Here is a 22,702-nt window from a genome sequence, read left to right on the forward strand (position 1 = left end):
GGGTTGAACATGTTCCTAAGGTCAAGGTCACAGTAACTGTATTTATCCTGCAATAAGCCCAGGGGGTCAACATCTAATTTCTGACTGAAAGTAGGGAAAATGGACTTACTACAGGATAATGAAAAAACTTTTGTTGGCATTTCTTCCAAACAGCAATATATCAAAAGTACTACGTGATGCTAGGCATTTGAGTTTTGGTGGGAATTGGTATTTGGTTGATATTGTACATGAAGAAAACTGTATTTCCTATATCTTGAAAACAAAAGGTTGTCACCGGTAAATTTCTTCAGTTTGATAACAAACTACAAGACGAGTTAGTGTTTTAACATCAGGGAGAACATGTGAGCTAATTCTATGACATCTATTACAAGTCTTTATGTTTTTGCAGGACTTATATTGGGGCAAAGTGGTACGGGTTTTCTGATCCGCAGTCCGAGCTTGACCATTATGAATGGTGGGCAGGAACTGACACTGGCTCTGATAATGTGATGGCCAAGCAAATTCTCCACCTGTCTGAGGTGGCAACCAATCCCACTGTTCCAAGTCTACCTATCGACCAGACCATCTACATCACAGTCAGGGCCTATAACAAAGCAGGTAAAAAGGTTGCATGCACTTCACAGTCATAGACTACAAAAAAACTAAAATAAAAACTAATGATTTAACTTATTATTGGTAATTTAGACCTAACCATTTGCCCAGAGTTAATTTCGCCCTTCACATGTGAATTACTATAAGTAGTATACAGCTTAATAATATTTGCTGTCATGGTGAACTCTACTTTACTGCGGAGGGAGAAAAGGGCAAACGTTAAAATGTGGCAAAAAGTTTCGATATATGCAGTATTTTTTTTCTAATAGTTGATACCAACAATGTTCCGCCTATAGAATTACTAGTTGGTGAATTTCACTTGATAGAGTAAATAACATAACAATTACACAGTTATGGTTGTAGTGTTGACTCTGAGGTTGTATTTGTTTCAGGGTTGTATGTGGATTCAGTTTCAAACGGATTTAAAGTTGATATCAGTCACCCAGTTATTACCAAACCCGTGCTGTCTTCAGACTTCGGTGTGTTTGTGTCCGGCAAACTATTTCTAAGGGATTCATTCAAGGTTACATGGACTGCAGTTGATCAAGAATCTCATATTGAGAGGCAGCATCTGTCTATAAAGGCCCACAGAAATGGGGAATTTCAGCTCTCCCCTACAAAGGTAAGTCTATAAAGGCCCACAGAAATGGAGAATTTCAGCTCTCCCCTACAAAAGTAAGTCTATAAAGACCCACAGAAATGGAGAATGTCAGCTCTCCCCTACAAAGGTAAGTACTGACTATAAAGATATATACCAGGGGTGCAGAGCGTGAAAGTGAGCGTAACCCCTGGAGTATCAAGGATGTAAGAACCAATATACGGCTTTCATTCAAACTTGGTAAAAAACACCCTTAACTCATTGACCCCTGAAGACACATTTGAACTCTTCTAATTCAAAGGTTGGAATAGTTCATTATTAACTTTCAGAGGTGAATGAGTTAAGAGAGGAGTATGAAATTGAACAATTGAGTTCCACTAACATTTTGAATCTACCATGGAAGTTACATCATTATCACTGTTTCTCAGAAGAACTAATTTTACTTAAAATTTGTCAACAGGTTCTTCCTGTTCCCTAGTTTTGCACATTTCATACTGAGCTTTACCAAAAGAATAAGATATTACTGTTGAAATTACTATTAACCAAACAGATCACAGAAAAGTATCAAAATTACATAGATCTGAAATAACAAAGATCTTAGTGGGTGTTAAGATCCCTGTGGGATCTTGTTTGTTGTGGACGTACAGATAAAGTCTGCATGATTATTTCCACTTAATGTCTCAACAAAGAAAAGTAACTATATTACAACTCAGGTGACCTTTCAGGCCCTTGTTAAGAAATAATTAATTTCTTTTGAAAGGTAAATGGAATATTACGAGACTTTACCTTCACTGGCCTTGACCTTCATGATGGGGTCAACTACTACGTGAACCTCATTGCCTGTAACGGGGCGGGGAAATGTACCCAGACGGAGTCGGACGCCATCTTTGTTGACAGTTCTCCCCCTTCCAGAGGTTTGTGTGTTCCTTTTTTGCATCCATTTATCTGTCTGTCCATTTTTTATTGTCAAAATTTCACATTTTCACAAAGCAACTTCCTAAGATCAACTCATTGCAGAGCCTCCTTGCCTAAAGTGCTTGGATTGGATTGCTTTTTAGGTTAAAGGTCAAGGTCACTTGCTATGAGTTAATACTATGCAGTCTACAAAACTTCTTTATCAACTGCAGTTTTCAAGTTTTCAGAAGGTTATTGTAAGTTATTAAAACAAAATTAACATTGTTATCAAACAAGAAGCCACAGAATTCAATATATAATATATATGATATTAGTGTAATCGGTTGTTGTTACTCAATTGAATCCATGCACTTGAACTCATACACCCCTACATATTAAAGCTGAACTTGCCCAGTCTCTGATTAGGTAAGGTTCAAATGTGACTTGAGGAGTGAATGGGTTAACATTTGGTATGTTTCAGGAATGTTTTCCATCAAAACAAACCATGCATCTCTAATAAACCGTGACGTACCCAACTCAATGACGTGGACTAGTCGTGCCCTCTTTTTGTCTTGGATTGGATTTGCTGATCTCCATTCGGAAGTATCTAATTACTTCATCAACGTGGGCAGTACTTACATGGCTGCTGATCTCAATAAGGTATTAAACCTACCTCATTCAATGAGGAAGTAACTACACAATTACTGATCTCAATATGGTTACCTTCCTCATGACTATGGAAAGTCTTAACATGGCCAGTAATCTCTGTAGGGTAGCCTACCTTATTGTAGAAAGTTTCTATGTGTCAGTAATTTCAGTATTAAGGTAACCTACTTTATCAATGTGGAAAGAAAGGTCATTGATATGATTCTCATTATGATATTTTTTCTCATCAATGTGGGAAGAAAACAAAAAAAACCACATGGCTGGTGTTCTCAATTATTCTCTTTATAAGATATATATAACCAGAGAAAACCCATGTGGTTGTGCAGATGACCCCATACCTTTTCATGTCCAATTGGGGAATCAAACCTTGGTTGCCTTGGTGAAAGGCAAGTGCGCAACACCACCTGACCACCCAAATGTAATTTTCCACTCACAGATAATTGGAACACCTGGGTCTGTGTCACACAGCAATACAAGTGACGTTTACGATGAAGGCCACATACAGAGCGCTAAGATAGACACACAGGACCTCAGCAAGGCCTCTAACACTCTCTTCATACATATGTGGGCCGTCAATAAGGTATGTACACGCACAGTAACAGACCTCATACAGGCCTTTAACTCTTCGTACATGTTTGGGCCATCATTAAGGTCTACTGATATATTTTCCCCTTAAGGATCCCTGTACTGTAACTATGCGTTGAAAACTGCTATTTCCATCATAGCTTTGATCAATCATTTCTGTAAAGGAAAACATATCTTGCATGACTTTTAAATGAAAAAAATAATAAAGATGAAATTTAAAAAAAAAGAAAATCAACAAAATTAAGATTTCCTAGTTTAGTTCAATGGGATAGTTTTGGATCTAATTGACCTGGTTAAACTTAACTGGTGACTTTGACCTTAGATGACCTTATTGCTGTCTACAGGTTGGCCTGTCGAGCCCGATCATTCACTCGATGTTTAAGATGATTGCGGGTGGGTCTCTGGAGCTGATGCGTCGTTGTGACTCGTACTCCTGTCTGGGTCACTGTGTGTGTGCCCCCCAGGACACCGTGTGTCCTTACAGCCACCTGGACCCCTGTACCAACTATACCTCACAGGGTAAAGTGAAAGAATTTCTGAGAATATCATTCTGGCCCATATATTGGAAAATTTTATAAGCTCCAGAACTTAGAGATATTCCTGTAATGGTCCTGATCTACTAAACGATTTATTTTGAAGTCAGGAAAACCCCATTTCAATGAGTGCAATTGAACAAATGACTTTATTTAAGCACTTGTTTCAGTCTGAAAGAAGGATTTGAAATTTCATTTAAATGTACAGTAAAACATCGATATTGTGTCCCTCCTTCCATTCAGCATCTCCCTTACTGCTATCATATTTCAAAGCCTCTTTCCAACATGAATCAACATTTATTTTTTTCTAACTTTACACTGGCACAGATAACCCCAACTCTCCCCTGGATGTCACCGACTTTGGGATCACTGCTTACACTGCCACAAATATGGGGCTCGGTGCTGTTTGGAGAGTTTCTAACTTTGATGGGTTACAGCCACTCTGGTAAGTACATGTACTTACAGCGATTTCAGTGTTGGCTTTTTCAGACATGCTTTGTACCTTTCATGTGACTTAATTAAGCATTGAACTGCTTGCTTATATTTACCTTTTTTGAAGTATTTTGATGTGCTTAATAAAATCCAGCATAAAGTTCAAATAAGTGTATTTATCATGTATGCTTGTTCAATGACTTCCTGGACAGCTATATACCATGGAGGATCAGAAATATTTAATGTTATAATTATTAAAATATGAAAAATGCTGAAGTTAAATTCAGTGCAGGGAAAGTAAGTGTATACTAGAAGAATGCTGGAACTGGCTCAATATTCCTTGAAATTGCTGGAATATATAGTACTGGGGACAAAACAACCGTTAAAATAATTACGAAAAATGTTGTTGTGCTTCATATGTCATCTGTCAACTTTTTTATCCTCTCAAAGTAAAAACTTATAGGCATATTTAAACAAAATTTTAGTGGTAGCATCTTGATTCCATTAGTCCAAGAGGATCATCAATTATACAAACGTAACAGGTAATAGAGTGGTGTGCTACAATTGGGGATCACATTAACGTTCCCATACTTCCTAGTTGGATGCTCTACCACTGAGCTAAAGGGAAATTCCCTCTAGCGCAAAGCTAGACGGCGACTGCAATCTTATGTACAATTAAAATCTGCCACACAAATAAAAGGGATGAACTGCCTATCCCCTGGGATGCTGCGGAGCATGTAAAACAGGTTAAAATAGGCTGATTTACTTTAAACAACATTTCCTCCCAAACTACAGGACACATTTGAACCTCATTTACAACATAGCCAGGTCTCCTGCTTTAAATCTCTTTTGATTCGTTTTAAATATTGTGATGCAACAGTATCTGTACACAAAAATAGAAAATCTTGACCCCATGTTATCAGTATCTGTACACAAAAATAGAAAATCTTGACCCCATGTTATAAAAACATTTACCGGGAAATATAAAAAAAAATGTCGGAAAGTGTTTGAATTTTTTCCATAAAAGTTTATGAACCTTGCAGCATCATCAACTGTTATAATAATGGGGCTTTTTCAGGTATGAATGGAGCGTTGGTTATGAATTTTTGGCCTCACCTGAGGGGATTTTTCACCAAGCTGACGAGAGAATTTGGCATGACGCTGGACAAAATATGCAGCATTTGTTTCTGGTGACCAGAGGTGCGTAAGATGAGCTCTTTAATGTCATGATAAAAAAATCATCTTTAATCGACATTGATAGGTCATCAAATGATCCCGCAATGTCAGTGACTTTGGGCAAGTCTGGTTTGGTGTAGTCCAGGACGATTTCATGTCAGGCAAACAAGATACGCAAATCTTATACAGTGGAGCAATGTAAAAACAAAAAATACTATTTTAACTTTCAATTTTATGTTTGTAAATTATATGAGGTGTAAGATCGAGAAATATCTGTTTTTGTCCTGTACTGTTCTGTAATAAACACTTCCATAGAAACAAAAGCATATGTTGTATTTTACAGCAAAATCAAGTCTGTCGGAGGGGATAGCCTACGCGTTCTTCGTCAGGGTGTGGTATGCATCCAATGTCTACGCTATATACAAGTCCAATGGTGTTACAATAATGACAATAGCACCCACCCCGACTGTAATTCGAGGAAGTGCGGTAAGTAACTTTTATTTTCTATACCTACGGGTATATAAAACTATATAAGGAAAGTAGATGCATATTGTAATAATGCTTTATCCACTTGTTTCAATACTGCATACTAGAAAATTTATGCCACAGTTCTATTTTTTACGCCCACAATAACGAGGGCAAATTTATCGTGACAGCAAATATTGGTACACAGTATACAGCGTTAACTCATTCACCCCTGAAAATTCATAATGGACTATTCCACCTTTGAATTGGAAGAGTTCAAATGTGTCTTCAGGGGTGAATGAGTTTAAGGCCAAATATTTGACTGCAAATTTGCAGCATTCATTACTGTTTGGAGATATTGCTTACTTTTTAATGGTGTAGATTTTGTTAATGCCTATTTATTTTGAAGACATATTTTTGAAGTCATTAATGGCTGTGAAAGTTCAGATGCTCACTTGAACAAAAATATGTTAGAAGTTTGGCTAATCATTGGAACCAGAAATTCAGTTTGAGCTTTTGACAGGTCATTTAAACTAGTTATAGTAGTTATATTCGGATAACAACAACAGTGTTTTGGAATTACATCGCTCTTATCATGTTTATATCAATAGACACTAGTTTAAATACATGTTTGTTATGATATAGGGAAAATCTATGAAAAAAATCAGGTTTTTGTTCAAAACAATGAATTACTGTGAAATCAGATACTTTCTTGGGGCCCAAATTTAGAGGTTTCCTGCAAAAACACCACAACACACAAATATTAATGATTTCACAGTATCGTGCATACTTATGTGAAGAAGAAATGCTAAATCTGGATGATAAACTGTTGTACATGTATGACAATATTAAATGGTCCAGGTGACTGAATCCAACCACAAGTACAGCCACAAAGACATGGACTACCTGGAGGTCCAGCCCTTCATGGTGAGCTGGAAAAACAAGTTCCTGCAGTCCCATACCTACATAAAGTCCTTCAACATTTACCTCAGCACCATGCCAGGAGGTCAGTATTTGTCACAGATAGGTCATGGTTTTATTTTGTGTATTTCAGCACCATGCCAGGAGGTCAGTATTTGTCACCGATAGGTCATGGTTTTATTTTATGTATTTCAGCACCATGCCAGGAGGTCAGTATTTGTCACAGATAGGTCATGGTTTTATTTTGTGTATTTCAGCACCGTGGCAGAAGGTCAGTATGTGTCACAGATAGGTCATGGTTTTACGTATTTCATCACCAGACCAGGAGGCCAGTATCATATAGGTCAAGTCTTGGTCAAAGTTTTATAATTCAGCACCATGTCAATAGGTCAGTGTTGTATAGGTCAAAGGTTATCAGATATATTCAAGTTAATGTCTGCGACCCACTGTTAAGGTCACAGGTGTAAAATTGTAATATCCAATGACATCTTTCAAAGGACAATTCAATGATGCCTAGGGGGATACTATATGGACTGTAGTTTGCTGGGATGAAAGACTATTGTGCAGAATGTTCAATTCAATTAAATCAAAACTCTTTCAAGGTCACAAGAGTCAAATGTGTCAAACGTTTTACATGACATCTTTTAAGACGACTAAAATGATGTTGTTTACACTTTAATTTTATTATTAACTATCACGTTTGTACATCCAGGTTAAAGACTAAAGGCTTAAGAACCAGTATCATAATTAGTTGTGATATATATATATAGCCTCTAGCTTGCTGGAATGAAGTGATTTCAGATTTGTTCTAATAAATTTACCTGAATCCACTTTTGAGGGCATAGAGTTCAAATGTGGTAAATATTTAAGACCTAAGACAGCATCTGCCTGAGAGCCATGATCGACATATAGAGTGATGATGTATGGTCCGTCTCTTGTTTGTATGATCATTGGAACATACACTTCAGCTCAGTCATATTTCCCACTTCCGATCTTGGTCTTATCATGAAAGGGAATACTTGGCTAAAACACAGGTGAAATATCTAGCCCCATATACCTCTTGTTTGTAGAGATTTTCTTTTTGACTATTGTAACTTGATATCAACCATTGATGGCATTGATTGAGAATTATCATGTTCTGTATGTTACTAGGGGATGATGTTTACAAAGTGGCGGCCAGTTTTCCCGGCACCATCACCAGTTACAACTTCACAAGATTCAGGCTCGACCCTCGCATCAAATACTACACTAACATTGTGGCCTACAGCCTCTCCGGTCAGCACCACACCGAGTCATCCGATGGATTTGTGATCGACAATGTTGTACCAGTGATGGGGTCTGTGTACGACGGCACAGGTGATTATAGCTAAAAAAATAGACCATTTACCTCATTCCAATTTGTCTACTGGATAATCGAACTACTCGGTAGTGAAGCGGAAGTAAAACCAAATATCTCCTGTCTGTTTTAGCTATTGTGTCCCACTACCTCCTTGATCTCTCTACTATGTACCTGTCAACTTCTCTCCACTTCTTTACTTACCTATCTTCCACACTTGCTCCTTCTTCTGTATGTACCTTCCCTATTCTTCACATTAATCTCTTCCTCTAATCCTGAACTTCTTCTTTCCTCCCTGCTACATCATCTTTCTTTTATTTGTACATCCCTCACTTTTTGCTATATTCTCTTCTGGTGCTCCTTAAATCATTTACCCCTAAAGACACATTTGAACTCTTGCAGTTCAAAGGTTGGAATAGTTCATCATGAAATTTAAGGGGTGAATGAGTTAAGGTAAAGGGTACCAACAAGGTAAGTACATTGTATATTGTTACTATTTTCATTTCTATAAGATATTCTTTTCCAAAATTTTGGATTTTCCAAAATAAAAAATAAGAAGATAAAAACCAAGAACGAAAAATCACAAGGATGGAACTCGCGACATTATATCATATACTTGACCAATGTTGCCATCGGGGAATTTCAAATGCAAAGTGTCAAAGGAGAGTCTAATTGAAAGGCTGGGAAGCATATATGAGAAATGTCAGATACATATATTATCTTCACAGGGAAAGTAGATCTAAGCGGAAAAAGAAAAAGCCTGGGTGACTCATTGTCAATATAGAAAAAAATACTTGTCCAAAAACTGAGAAGAGCTCTTCTTCACCATCATAACTGATGTAGATGATACCCTTTACCTTAACTTCCTATAACCTGAAGTAGTGGCATCTGCCGTAAATAACCATATAAACGACCTGGCATCTGCATGCCGAGTTACACTGTAAATAACCATATACAAGACCTGGTGTCTACATGCCGAGTTACAGCGTAAATAACCATATAAATAACCTGGTGTCTACATGCCGAGGTACAGCGTAAATAACCATATAAAAGACCTGGTGTCTACATGGAGAGTTAAACTGTAAATAATCATATAAAAGACTTGGTGTCTACATGCAGAGCTAAACCGTAAATAACCGAATAAAAGACTTGGTGTCTACATGCCGAGTTACACCGTTACTAACCATTTAAAAGACATGCCATCTACATGCCAAGTTACAGCATCAATAACCATATAAAAGACTTGGTGTCTACATGCAGAGTTAAACCGTAAATAACCGAATAAAAGACCTGGTGTCTACATGCCGAGTTACACCGTTAATAACCATTTAAAAGACCTGCCATCTACATGCCAAGTTACAGCATCAATAACCATATAAAAGACCTGGTGTCTACATGCAGAGTTACAGCATAAATAACCATATAAATGACCTGGAATCTACATGCAGAGTTTCATCGTAAATAACCATATAAAAGACCTGGTATCTGCATGCCGAGTTATAACGTAAATAACAATACAAAAGACCTGGTGTCTACATGCCGAGTTACACCATTAATAACCATTTAAAAGACCTGCCATCTACATGCCAAGTTACAGCATCAATAACCATATAAAAGACCTGGTATCTGCAAGCAGAGTTACAGCGTAAATAACCATATAAATAACCTGGTGTCTACATGCCGAGCTACACCGTTACTAACCATTTAAAAGACATGCCATCTACATGCCAAGTTACAGCATCAATAACCATATAAAAGACCTGGAATCTACATGCAGAGTTTCATCATAAATAACCATATAAAAGACCTGGTATCTGCAAGCAGAGTTACAGCGTAAATAACCATACAAAAGACCTGGTGTCTACATGCCGAGTTAAACCGTAAATAACCATATAAAAGACCTGGTATCTGCAAGCAGAGTTACAGCGTAAATAACCATACAAAAGGCCTGGTGTCTACATGCCGAGTTAAACCGTAAATAACCATATAAAAGACCTGGTGTCTACATGCCGAGTTACACCATTAATAACCATTTAAAAGACCTGCCATCTACATGCCAAGTTACAGCATCAATAACCATATAAAAGACCTGGTATCTGCAAGCAGAGTTACAGCGTAAATAACCATACAAAAGGCCTGGTGTCTACATGCCGAGTTAAACCGTAAATAACCATATAAAAGACCTGGTGTCTACATGCAGAGTTAAACCGTAAATAACCGAATAAAAGACCTGGTGTCTACATGCCGAGTTACACCGTTACTAACCATTTAAAAGACCTGCCATCTACATGCCAAGTTACAGCATCAATGACCATATAAAAGACCTGGAATCTACATGCAGAGTTTCATCATAAATAACCATATAAAAGACCTGGTATCTGCATGCAGAGTTACAGCGTAAATAACCATACAAAAGACCTGGTGTCTACATGCCGAGTTAAACCGTAGATAACCATATAAATGACCTGGTGTCTACATGCCGAGTTAAACCGTAAATAACCATATAAAAGACCTGGTATCTGCATGCAGAGTTACAGCATAAATAACCATATAAAAGACCTGGTATCTGCATGCAGAGTTACAGCGTAAATAACCATACAAAAGACCTGGTGTCTACATGCCGAGTTAAACCGTAGATAACCATATAAATGACCTGGTGTCTACATGCCGAGTTAAACCGTAAATAACCATATAAAAGACCTGGTATCTGCATGCAGAGTTACAGCATCTATAACCATATAAAAGACCTGGTATCTGCATGCAGAGTTACAGCGTAAATAACCATACAAAAGACCTGGTGTCTACATGCCGAGTTAAACCGTAGATAACCATACAAAAGACCTGGTATCTGCATGCAGAGTTACAGCGTAAATAATCATATAAATGACCTGGTGTCTACATGCCGAGTTAAACCGTAAATAATCATATAAAAGACCTGGTGTCTACATGCCGAGTTAAACCGTAAATAACCGAATAAAAGACCTGGTATCTACATGCTGAGTTACAGCGTAAATAACCATATAAAAGACTTATTGTCTATTTGCTGGAATGGTGCTTTGTTTTAGGATCAGAACTTCACTGCCCTATATGCAGCTCCAGGAGAGGTTTGTACTGAGTGAACATTAACACATATGTGTTGTTGCCGTTTTTGAAGAAATTTCTGATACACTTCACATACGAGTGTGTAGCTGGTGTTGATATTGGATTCAGCTATGTAATAACTCTTGTGACCTATGGATTAGTGGTCAATGTTTTAACATTACGTTTTTTATGACTAATAAGTTATTCTGTTTGATTGATTTGGTTGATGTACCTTATTTATTGGTAACTGGTTTGGAATTAAGTTATAAAGATTCTTATGGGATTTTTTTATGTTATCCCAATCAAAGGACTTGGTTGTTATGGATCATTTAATGGCTCATAAAAGTAAAAATTTCAACTTGAATTATTTACCAATTCCTGTTATAAACCTCATATTGGTTAATTGTGCCTATCTTTCTTGGTGCATATTTTTTTCAATGCGCATGCATAGATGCCCTACCATAGCAACGAAATTGCGTTGCTAATGCTATGCAGAAATAGCCAAAATATGGTGTTTGTGGACAGTAAGCATGCAGTAAGGAAAGCCTTCGCATGTGACAAACAAATATTCCTTTCTACCAATGAACACTGGTATGACAATGTTTAAGCATGTCGAATATTAATTTGTTTGTTGCATGCGAAGGCTTTTAAAAATTTAAAAGTATTTAGTTAATTTCCTTCAAAATGGCAAATTTTTAACCAAATAGTGCACATCAGACGATAATCACACATTTTATTATGAAAATGCAGATTTATTTCTCTTTGTAATACCATATCTCCAAAACCAGTTGTGGAATGAATTTTATATTTCATATTTGCATACTTCATTTATTCCAAATTACGAATATAACAATTACAGTAATTCAAAATCCCCGATGAGGCTGGAAATGACCCATAACGCCCCTATAGTCCTTTGACCTAATAAGGGTGCATGGCACATGTAATTTAGAGAAGGGGCACGGTTATTAAGACATGCGCCGTTATTAAGTCAGATACGGTATTCAGAAATTTCCTTGAAGTTATATATGTTACAAGAATTTTTAAAAGTTAGATCTCAGGGGAAAAACTTAAAAGTTTGCTTTGCAAACATCCCTGAATAAACATTGCACATACATTTCCTTTTGTTACTCATATATAAAGCTTCAGAATACATACTAGAAAGATAAGCAAAATAATCCATGCAGTTGATAAAACCTTGTACATGTATTATCTCCAACCCTAGAAAAGGTGTATATGGTGTGTCGTATCAACCTCGGTTAAAGACAAGGTCCAAGGTATTGTCTTTGGGTAATGATGAGTATTGTGCTTCTAGTGACGTCATAAAAAATGCTCTGGAATATCAATCCTCAGTCCTGGGTTAGAATCCTGAACTAGTCCCACTGCACTGTGATATAACTGTAGCACAGTTAGGCCAGGACACGTCTGATGACCGGGTAGCTCAATTGGCTATAGTGATGGAATATCAATCTTGAGTCCTGGGTTAGAATCCTGAGCTAGTCCCACTGCACTGTGATATAACTGTAGCACAGTTAGGCCAGGACACTCCTGTTGACCGGGTAGCTCAATTGGTTAGAGCGATGGAATATCAATCTTGAGTCCTGAGTTAGAATCCTGAACTAGTCCCACTGCACTGTGATATAACCGTAGCACAGTTAGGCCGGGACACTTCTGTTGACTGGGTAGCTCAATCGGTTAGAGCGATGGAATATCAATCTGGAGTCCTGGGTTAGAATCCTGAACTAGTCCCACTGCACTGTGATATAACTGTAGCATAGTTAGGCCAGGACACTTCTGTTGACTGGGTAGCTCAATTGGTTAGAGTGATGGAATATCAATCTGGAGTCCTGGGTTAGAATCCTGAACTAGTCCCACTGCACTGTGATATAACTGTAGCACAGTTAGGCCAGGACACTTCTGTTGACCGGGTAGCTCAATCGGTTAGAGCGATGGAATATCAATCTGGAGTCCTGGGTTAGAATCCTGAACTAGTCCCACTGCACTGTGATATAACTGTAGCACAGTTAGGCCAGGACACTTCTGTTGACCGGGTAGCTCAATCGGTTAGAGCGATGGAATATCAATCTTGAGTCCTGGGTTAGAATCCTGAACTAGTCCCACTGCACTGTGATATAACTGTAGCACAGTTAGGCCAGGACACTTCTGTTGACCGGGTAGCTCAATCGGTTAGAGCGATGGAATATCAATCTTGAGTCCTGGGTTAGAATCCTGAACTAGTCCCACTGCACTGTGATATAACTGTAGCACAGTTAGGCCAGGACACTTCTGTTGACCGGGTAGCTCAATCGGTTAGAGCGATGGAATATCAATCTTGAGTCCTGGGTTAGAATCCTGAACTAGTCCCACTGCACTGTGATATAACTGTAGCACAGTTAGGCCAGGACACTTCTGTTGACCGGGTAGCTCAATCGGTTAGAGCGATGGAATATCAATCTTGAGTCCTGGGTTAGAATCCTGAACTAGTCCCACTGCACTGTGATATAACTGTAGCACAGTTAGGCCAGGACACTTCTGTTGACCGGGTAGCTCAATCGGTTAGAGCGATGGAATATCAATCTTGAGTCCTGGGTTAGAATCCTGAACTAGTCCCACTGCACTGTGATATAACTGTAGCACAGTTAGGCCAGGACACTTCTGTTGACCGGGTAGCTCAATCGGTTAGAGCGATGGAATATCAATCTTGAGTCCTGGGTTAGAATCCTGAACTAGTCCCACTGCACTGTGATATAACTGTAGCACAGTTAGGCCAGGACACTTCTGTTGACCGGGTAGCTCAATCGGTTAGAGCGATGGAATATCAATCTTGAGTCCTGGGTTAGAATCCTGAACTAGTCCCACTGCACTGTGATATAACTGTAGCACAGTTAGGCCAGGACACTTCTGTTGACCGGGTAGCTCAATCGGTTAGAGCGATGGAATATCAATCTTGAGTCCTGGGTTAGAATCCTGAACTAGTCCCACTGCACTGTGATATAACTGTAGCACAGTTAGGCCAGGACACTTCTGTTGACCGGGTAGCTCAATCGGTTAGAGCGATGGAATATCAATCTTGAGTCCTGGGTTAGAATCCTGAACTAGTCCCACTGCACTGTGATATAACTGTAGCACAGTTAGGCCAGGACACTTCTGTTGACCGGGTAGCTCAATCGGTTAGAGCGATGGAATATCAATCTTGAGTCCTGGGTTAGAATCCTGAACTAGTCCCACTGCACTGTGATATAACTGTAGCACAGTTAGGCCAGGACACTTCTGTTGACCGGGTAGCTCAATCGGTTAGAGCGATGGAATATCAATCTTGAGTCCTGGGTTAGAATCCTGAACTAGTCCCACTGCACTGTGATATAACTGTAGCACAGTTAGGCCAGGACACTTCTGTTGACCGGGTAGCTCAATCGGTTAGAGCGATGGAATATCAATCTTGAGTCCTGGGTTAGAATCCTGAACTAGTCCCACTGCACTGTGATATAACTGTAGCACAGTTAGGCCAGGACACTTCTGTTGACCGGGTAGCTCAATCGGTTAGAGCGATGGAATATCAATCTTGAGTCCTGGGTTAGAATCCTGAACTAGTCCCACTGCACTGTGATATAACTGTAGCACAGTTAGGCCAGGACACTTCTGTTGACCGGGTAGCTCAATCGGTTAGAGCGATGGAATATCAATCTTGAGTCCTGGGTTAGAATCCTGAACTAGTCCCACTGCACTGTGATATAACTGTAGCACAGTTAGGCCAGGACACTTCTGTTGACCGGGTAGCTCAATCGGTTAGAGCGATGGAATATCAATCTTGAGTCCTGGGTTAGAATCCTGAACTAGTCCCACTGCACTGTGATATAACTGTAGCACAGTTAGGCCAGGACACTTCTGTTGACCGGGTAGCTCAATCGGTTAGAGCGATGGAATATCAATCTTGAGTCCTGGGTTAGAATCCTGAACTAGTCCCACTGCACTGTGATATAACTGTAGCACAGTTAGGCCAGGACACTTCTGTTGACCGGGTAGCTCAATCGGTTAGAGCGATGGAATATCAATCTTGAGTCCTGGGTTAGAATCCTGAACTAGTCCCACTGCACTGTGATATAACTGTAGCACAGTTAGGCCAGGACACTTCTGTTAACCGGTAGCTCAATCGGTTAGAGCGATGGAATATTAATCTGGAGTCTTGGGTTAGAATCCTTAACTAGTCCCACTGCACTGTGATATAACTGTAGCACAGTTAGGCCAGGACACTTCTGTTAACCGGTAGCTCAATCGGTTAGAGCAATGGAATATTAATCTGGAGTCTTGGGTTAGAATCCTTAACTAGTCCGACTGCACTGTGATATAACTGTAGCATAGTTAGGCCAGGACCCTTCTGTTTACCGGGTAGCTCAATCGGTTAGAGTGATGGAATATGAATCTTGAGTCCTGGGTTAGAATCCTGAACTAGTCCCACTGCTCTGTGATCTAACTGTAGCACAGTTAGGCCAGGACACTTCTGTTGACCGGGTAGCTCAATCGGTTAGAGCGATGGAATATCAATCTGGAGTCCTGGGTTAGAATCCTGAACTAGACCCACTGCACTGTGATATAACTGTAGCACAGTTAGGCCCGGACACTTCTGTTTACCGGGTAGCTCAATCGTTTAGAGCGGTGGAATATCAATCTTGAGTCCTGGGTTAGAATCCTGAACTAGTCCTGCTGCATTTTTTGTTTACATTCAGAACACTGTTGTTGTCATATTTTTTTTCCCATTTTTGTTTTGTTTAAAGTCCCACAAGGTATGGTTTTCATTTCAGAAATCATTTATTAAAATATAGTCATGCTGGTAAAAATAGTTTCAAACACTTTAAGTGACATTTTTTGGCAGTGTTACGGGGATCTCTAATGACAATTCTCACGACAGAGGTCAAAGTCACAACTGTTGTATACCAAATAGGCTGAATATGTTATGTGTAACATGACTTATGTTGATTTCCATTTTGTGCACCAGGTATACATGACTTGGAGTACCAGAGTAGCCGCTCAAAGTTGGGGGCAACGTGGCACGGTTTTGTGGACCTTGACGCAGGAGTAAAGACCTATTACTGGTGCGTGGGTACCACACAAAGCAAGACAGAGTGTTCCATCAAAACGTGGGAGGCCGTAGGTCTTCGAACCGCCGTCAGCACCAACCTATCAACAGCTCTTTCCCATGGTAAATTATGGAATAATTGTATTCATTAGTCTTTCAGTGTGATTTGATATTGTATGTACTTGGGTTATAAGGATATCCCTGCGTCTTTATGGGTGTAGGGGTGGAGGGTAGATAGCATTATCCGTCTTTCCAAACCTGTCGTTTCTCGTTGTGCCACTATCCTCTGTCATTCCTTAACAGACTTCATCAAAGTTTATATAAAGATCAAGTATGAGAATATTTCGGATGAGCTCCTATTTCAGAGTCCCAAGGTCACTGTTGCTATTTATAGGTCAACCAAGTGCACATGCAGGGCCAAGATAGCATTCATGTCTTACAGACATTTTCTAGTTTTGTAAAGAAATTATTACAGAAAAATACGCTGAAAATGCTATGTACTTTCTTTTTTAAACCTTATTTGAGGCAAAGGTGGTTGAAAAGATTGTCTCCAACCTTTTGAAAAATCTCAGAATGAAGCGAAGCAACAACTAATATTAAACTGCACATATTGACGATGTATGTTAAGTGATAGTGTATGTTTTTATTTACAGGTTGGAGAGTTTACAATAAGGTATATGCTGTTGATGGTCTGGGACAGAAATCCGACACTGCTGTGTCTGATGGGGTCACCGTGGATACGACCCCACCTTATCCTGAGCAGTTGGTTCATCTTGATAATATTAATGTGGCTGCCAATCCATCATTTGAGAATAGTGGTGGCCATTCCATACCCTGGGACAAAGTCAACAGTACAGACATATGTAATGTCAATTCCACACTCCTCCCAGACATATGGACCAGTGCCTGGGATACGTGTGTGGCTGTTGTGTCATCTGATACAAACCTGGCCAAAGATGGGAGATCAATGGTGATTGTCCGAGGTATGCTGTCCCAGGATATCAGTGGACTAGAAATGAAAGGCCTGTACAGGATTACCTTTGTCACGTCACACCTTCCTAGTGTGGATTCTGTCATCGCCAATAAGGAAGGCTTTGTTGAATTTGGCAATCGCCATGTCTTCCTCTTGTACACCAAGGCTTATCGCCTTGACGACCACGGCAGTGACACAAGGGAGACAATCTCGTGGCATCTGCACACGTTTTACTTTGAGGTGACCAGCACTACAATGACACTAAGCCTCGGCAGTTTGGATCGGGGTACGGGAATATTGATCGACGATGTTCAGGTACATCATGTTACACGCAATACTGGTGCCACATCTGATACAGTGAATGCACATGTGGTATTTCTACATGAATGGGGGTCTATACATGGATCCTGGAGCTTTCTTGAGGCAGAAAGCCACATCACTGAGTACCTGTGGGCTATAGGTATGTACTCTCAGGTCTCTAATGGTAGCAAAACATTAGCACAAATCGTGATATTACTTTGTCAAAAATACCTGAATACAGCTTTTTGAGTACATGAAGAAATAAACATGCGTACAGTGTTGAATGAGCAGGAAGAAAGTTGGTGTGTGTCAGTGATGTTTTAACACAGTGAAACATTTTAACTTTTTATTGTGCCCCTTTTCATATAGTAATCCTGTGGTATTTTGACTATTTTGAAATATCACTGTTACGCTGGTATTTTCTAACAATGATACATATGCAAGACCACACACTTGCGTTTTCTAACGAATCATGAAGCACTCATTTATTGCGTGGACGTATATATTCACTCGTGCACGGTGAAAAACAAAAGTGTGTGGTCTTGCTTTTATCACATACCTTCCGTATTTGGTAGAGATCGATACAAAGTTTTATAAACTTTGATATTTTTTGCAAATACCGGGAACTTTATTCAGTTCGCCATGGCAAGGGGATTCCCATAAAAAGTAGTTCTGGCTAGTAGGTAAAAACAACATTCTGTATTGCACATGTGCAATACAGAACGTTGTATTTCATGGTCTGAAATCAACAGGTATGTAATTAATTTTAATGTCTGTATCGAAATTTCAACGGCTAACCGTAATTATAGCATGAATGCAAATTTAATTTGTTAAAACCTTTAGATCATGTTAATATTTTTCAAGAAAAGCAAACTGTATGTTAATATACTTTGTATTTCTGTGGTCTCCAATTAGAACTTACAATAATGCAAGGAACTTCACATTTTCACTGCATTGTTTAACTTGCTGTTGAATTATTATACAAAGCAAAATACAAAAGAAAATAATACTTCCACAAAAACTACCTGGTTGACATATAAGTTAACATACAGTATATATGTATATATTGTCGTTTTATTCCAGTCATTCAACCATGATTTAATTCCAATGATTTTGATAGTTTCAATCATTCAGGTCACAAAAGTCATAATAACAATCTTTTATGAAATCAAATTTGATTTTTGCAAAATTGGAAATATTGTTACTATTGGATCACTAGGCCTTTCACAATAAACAAGGTATCATAATCAGTCTAACTTGTTAATGCTTTTGAATTTGTTCAGGCTACAAGAAAGGAGGAACACAGGTGCAGGATTTCCGCAGTGTTGGACAGCAGAGGTTTGCCTACAACAACACGGTCACCCTTGTACATACATCTGAGATTTATATTACTGTGGTAGCTACCAGCACCTCGGGGCTGCAAAGCATTGCCTATTCTCCACCCATCCTAGTAGATCTCACCCCACCCATCTTCACCGCCGTCAGTGATGGTTCAGGTACATATACCCATTAATTGCTACAAAGCTCATCACCTTACTGTAGCATCTACCTTCATTACAAAAGAGTTCTGCACTTAAGGGTATATACTACCTTACTTTTTGTGAAATACTTCTTTTCCAATGAGTTCCTCACTTAAGGGTGTATGCTACCTTACTTAGGTTTCTAATGTCCTAATTTTACAATATTGGCTAGCTGGAATGATGGGCTATCAAGTTCATTCAAATAAATTAACAACTTTAACTTTTGCAATCTTCAAATGACTTCTAAAGATTCTTAAGGCCAATTGTAATAATATTTGACCTGGATAAAATGCTTTCTTAATCATTTTTTTGCTGAAAATTGGTAATAATATAATGTTTATTTCTCTATATTAGATAATCTTAGATCCATTAGTACATTTAATTGACTTTTCACTTTTTGTTTTGTTTTCAGGTACAGGAACAACTGGTAGGTACTTTTACACTGTCTGCAACACTTACTGTTTTTTATACAAAATTGAATTAGAATGAAAGAGGGATCAAGTTAGTTGAAGAATCGGGAATAGAAATAAAAGAATCTTTATTTTAATATTTTTTTCACTTTTTATTTATCATAGTTAGTAGGTGAAAGAAATTGTTTGAGTTATGTTTGCAGCATTGATTCTAAATATGATAACCCTATATACATAGATCATAGGCTGGATATTTTGGTCCAAAATTTACAAAATAATTCTTAAAAAAGTGAAGGCAAAATTTACAAAATAATTCTTAAAAAAGTGAAGGCAATCAGCGAAAGTCCATCTTCAACTTTTTATGATACAGGATAGCCATTTTTGATTTGATTACTGTATAGCATTGGTAATTTTCACAAGGGTTTAAATTTGCTATATTGGCAGTCACCAAAGATAGTGTTATATTAAATGCCAGGCCAATATAAATGCCACAAGCATATCAAAATGAAAGAAAAAACTATTTACCCCTTTACTGCCAAATAATGGGGGAAAACACCAATGCAATGTCATATTTTACGTTATTTCAATAAAGCCCAAATACAAAAGAACTCTCATGGGTGCTATATTTTTACCTGGTATTGTTGCACCAAATTTGATTGCCATGAATAAGTTCTGATCAAATATCCAAAAAAAATTAGCTTGCAAAATTAAACAACTTGATATACGGTGATTGAAACAATTACGTAGACCTGTCAGAATTTGGTACCTTTAAATGGATCATTTATGGGTATGGATTATATGACTGCATAGCTTTCACTGGTAACAGCTCTATAGGTATAGATATCACTAGTACAATAGCTCTAGATCTTTAGGTGTAGACATTGGCTTGGTAGGTGTGGTCTGACTAAAAAACATCCTTTCTCCTTGTACAGAGTTAGACTTGGACTCCTGGGAACAAGATGAAGTCCTGGTCAACTGGCAAGTCCATGACCCAGAGTCGGGGCTGGACTTCTGTGAATGGGCCATAGGTAAGCATGAATAAAACAGTACACGATTCAAGCACAGCCACTTTTCTCTATTGAAGAGCAGTTAAAAGCTGTTTGTTTAGGAAGATATAATGTCTCTTTTGAAAAAGCTGACATGGTTTTGAGAAATAAGATTAGGAACATACCCTGGGTAAAGGGTTTGAAATTTGTCTGCACAGACAAATGTAACATCGATGTTTTTACTCGTCATGGACTGTTTGTTTGATGGATGTGCTGCTTTGGTTATGTTATATGCAGAGATGTGCGAACAGAATGAAAATGTAATAAAACAGTGCTAGAACATCACTTTTGCTATAGTAAAATACTTTGTTAAATGTTTACCTGCTGGTTTATATACAAACTGGGTTATTAGAGCTTCTGCAAGTGACCTTTATTTTTTACAGGTTATCAGCCATTTGGAAATGAGTTACAAACTTTCACCAGGATAGCTGACAATGTGTTTACGGGACAGATTCAGGATGTTGGATATGCCAATGTCGAAGGCATGACTGTCTACTCCACGATTCGCTGTCAGAACAAAGCTGGTGTCCAGTCTGTCAGCTCGTCCGATGGTGTCCGTATCTCCCGACTTAGTCCAGCAGTGGACAATGTCCAGTTCAGTACAATCGGACTGACGCATACAGAGTTCTCGGCAGCCCCACACTTTCAGGCAGACACCACACAAGTTCGTCTCAAATGGTCCGGCTTCAGAGACTCAGTCGGCATTGAGGGCTTCATAGTAAGTCATTTCGTTACAGTGAAATTTGTGATTACGAAGTCTGACATTTATGCCACCCCTTTAGTAAAGTTGTATTTAGATATATAGGTAGATAAACTAATGTATTCTAAATTAGATATCTGAGAATGCCTAGTTTACCTCCAGTTTTTATGGCCCAAAAGACCAGCTTTTCTGTAGTATTTAGGAAATGTGAGGGATTTCTTGATGTTTTTAGCTTACCTGCCCAAAGAGCAAGTAACCGTTATGCCTAGGTGTGGCATTGGATGTCTGTTTGTCTGTTTGTCTAGAATGGCTATATGGATTTGGACCAAATTTGGTTTTGAGCATTGCTAGGCTAAGGGGAATTCAATTGTTATAAATGAAGGATGTGACCCCTAGGGCTAGGGGAAGAGGGGCAGGGCCAAATAGGGGAAATATAGGTAAGTCTTCAAAATCCTATTCTTTGAGTATTGTTGAAGGGATTTTAATCTAAACTGGTCTAGAGCATCCTTAGACAAAAGGCATTCAACATTGTATAAATGAAGGTAGCTCCTTTTGTGTGGGATAGGGGATTGAGGGGGATGAGTGCATGTTCAGTGCCAGGTATGCCAGGTGACTGATTAAAAAATTAGGTTATATAATGGAAGATGGTTTCAATTACTAGTTTAATGAAGTTTTCGTATAGTAGGTAATTTTATATTTTTAAAATATTTGTCCATTGGAAAATACCACTTTTGACAGACGACAAAAACATTGATTTAGTTGCTGTTTGTCTTGTGCATGTTACAGTGAACAAGCTTTAAGTGTTTATTCTGGGGTTTACAGTTCAGATTGGATGATAGGAGGTGGAAAATGTTGGCCTATGACCAGGAGGAGACCTATGTGTGGATACATGGTTTGGAACTATCGGAAGGCGAACATGACCTTGACATCTCGGCTGTGAACCTCCAGTACAGGACAAGCCCCAAAGTTACTGCAAACCTGACAGTGTTAACACACACTCCCACCACACACGGTAAGCTCCAAAGTTACCGCAAACCTGACAGTGTTTACACAGACTCCCACCACACACGGTAAGCCCTAAAAGTTACCACAAACCTGACAGTGTTAACACACACTCCCACCACACACGGTAAGCTCCAAAGTTACCGCAAACCTGACAGTGTTTACACAGACTCCCACCACACACAGTAAGCCCCAAAGTTACCACAAACCTGACAGTGTTTACACAGACTCCCACCACACACGGTAACAGGCCTTTCTAAATTTAATTGATAAATTTAATTGAATTTATAAGCATTCAAACCTTGGTATCAAAGTCAGTTTGTCAGACCTCATAATGTCCTTGAAATTCCAGGGGTTTCGCTCTCCTTTGCTCTCTACAGAGAATGTAAGTTAACAATACTC

The 22,702-nt window shown here is 38.8% G+C and overlaps 1 protein-coding gene across 1 annotated transcript in view; it reads left to right on the top strand.

Annotated features, from left to right (window-relative positions):
* LOC110452658 overlaps positions 1-22,702 on the top strand; it is a 99,056-nt gene that overhangs the window by 71,955 nt on the left and 4,399 nt on the right. The window contains exons 36-54 of the mRNA XM_021501310.1: positions 389-597; positions 984-1,213; positions 1,950-2,103; positions 2,565-2,743; positions 3,186-3,329; positions 3,679-3,853; positions 4,195-4,312; positions 5,378-5,499; positions 5,819-5,961; positions 6,802-6,946; positions 8,014-8,217; positions 11,263-11,301; positions 16,269-16,472; positions 17,003-17,782; positions 18,906-19,118; positions 19,555-19,569; positions 20,485-20,580; positions 20,982-21,316; positions 22,121-22,310. Of these exons, the coding sequence (XP_021356985.1) occupies positions 389-597; positions 984-1,213; positions 1,950-2,103; positions 2,565-2,743; positions 3,186-3,329; positions 3,679-3,853; positions 4,195-4,312; positions 5,378-5,499; positions 5,819-5,961; positions 6,802-6,946; positions 8,014-8,217; positions 11,263-11,301; positions 16,269-16,472; positions 17,003-17,782; positions 18,906-19,118; positions 19,555-19,569; positions 20,485-20,580; positions 20,982-21,316; positions 22,121-22,310 (3,695 nt within the window). The remainder of the gene's footprint in view (positions 1-388; positions 598-983; positions 1,214-1,949; positions 2,104-2,564; positions 2,744-3,185; positions 3,330-3,678; positions 3,854-4,194; positions 4,313-5,377; positions 5,500-5,818; positions 5,962-6,801; positions 6,947-8,013; positions 8,218-11,262; positions 11,302-16,268; positions 16,473-17,002; positions 17,783-18,905; positions 19,119-19,554; positions 19,570-20,484; positions 20,581-20,981; positions 21,317-22,120; positions 22,311-22,702) is intronic.

This window comes from Mizuhopecten yessoensis, unplaced genomic scaffold (assembly GCF_002113885.1).
Source record: "Mizuhopecten yessoensis strain PY_sf001 unplaced genomic scaffold, ASM211388v2 scaffold775, whole genome shotgun sequence".
In the NCBI taxonomy this organism is placed as follows: domain Eukaryota; kingdom Metazoa; phylum Mollusca; class Bivalvia; order Pectinida; family Pectinidae; genus Mizuhopecten; species Mizuhopecten yessoensis.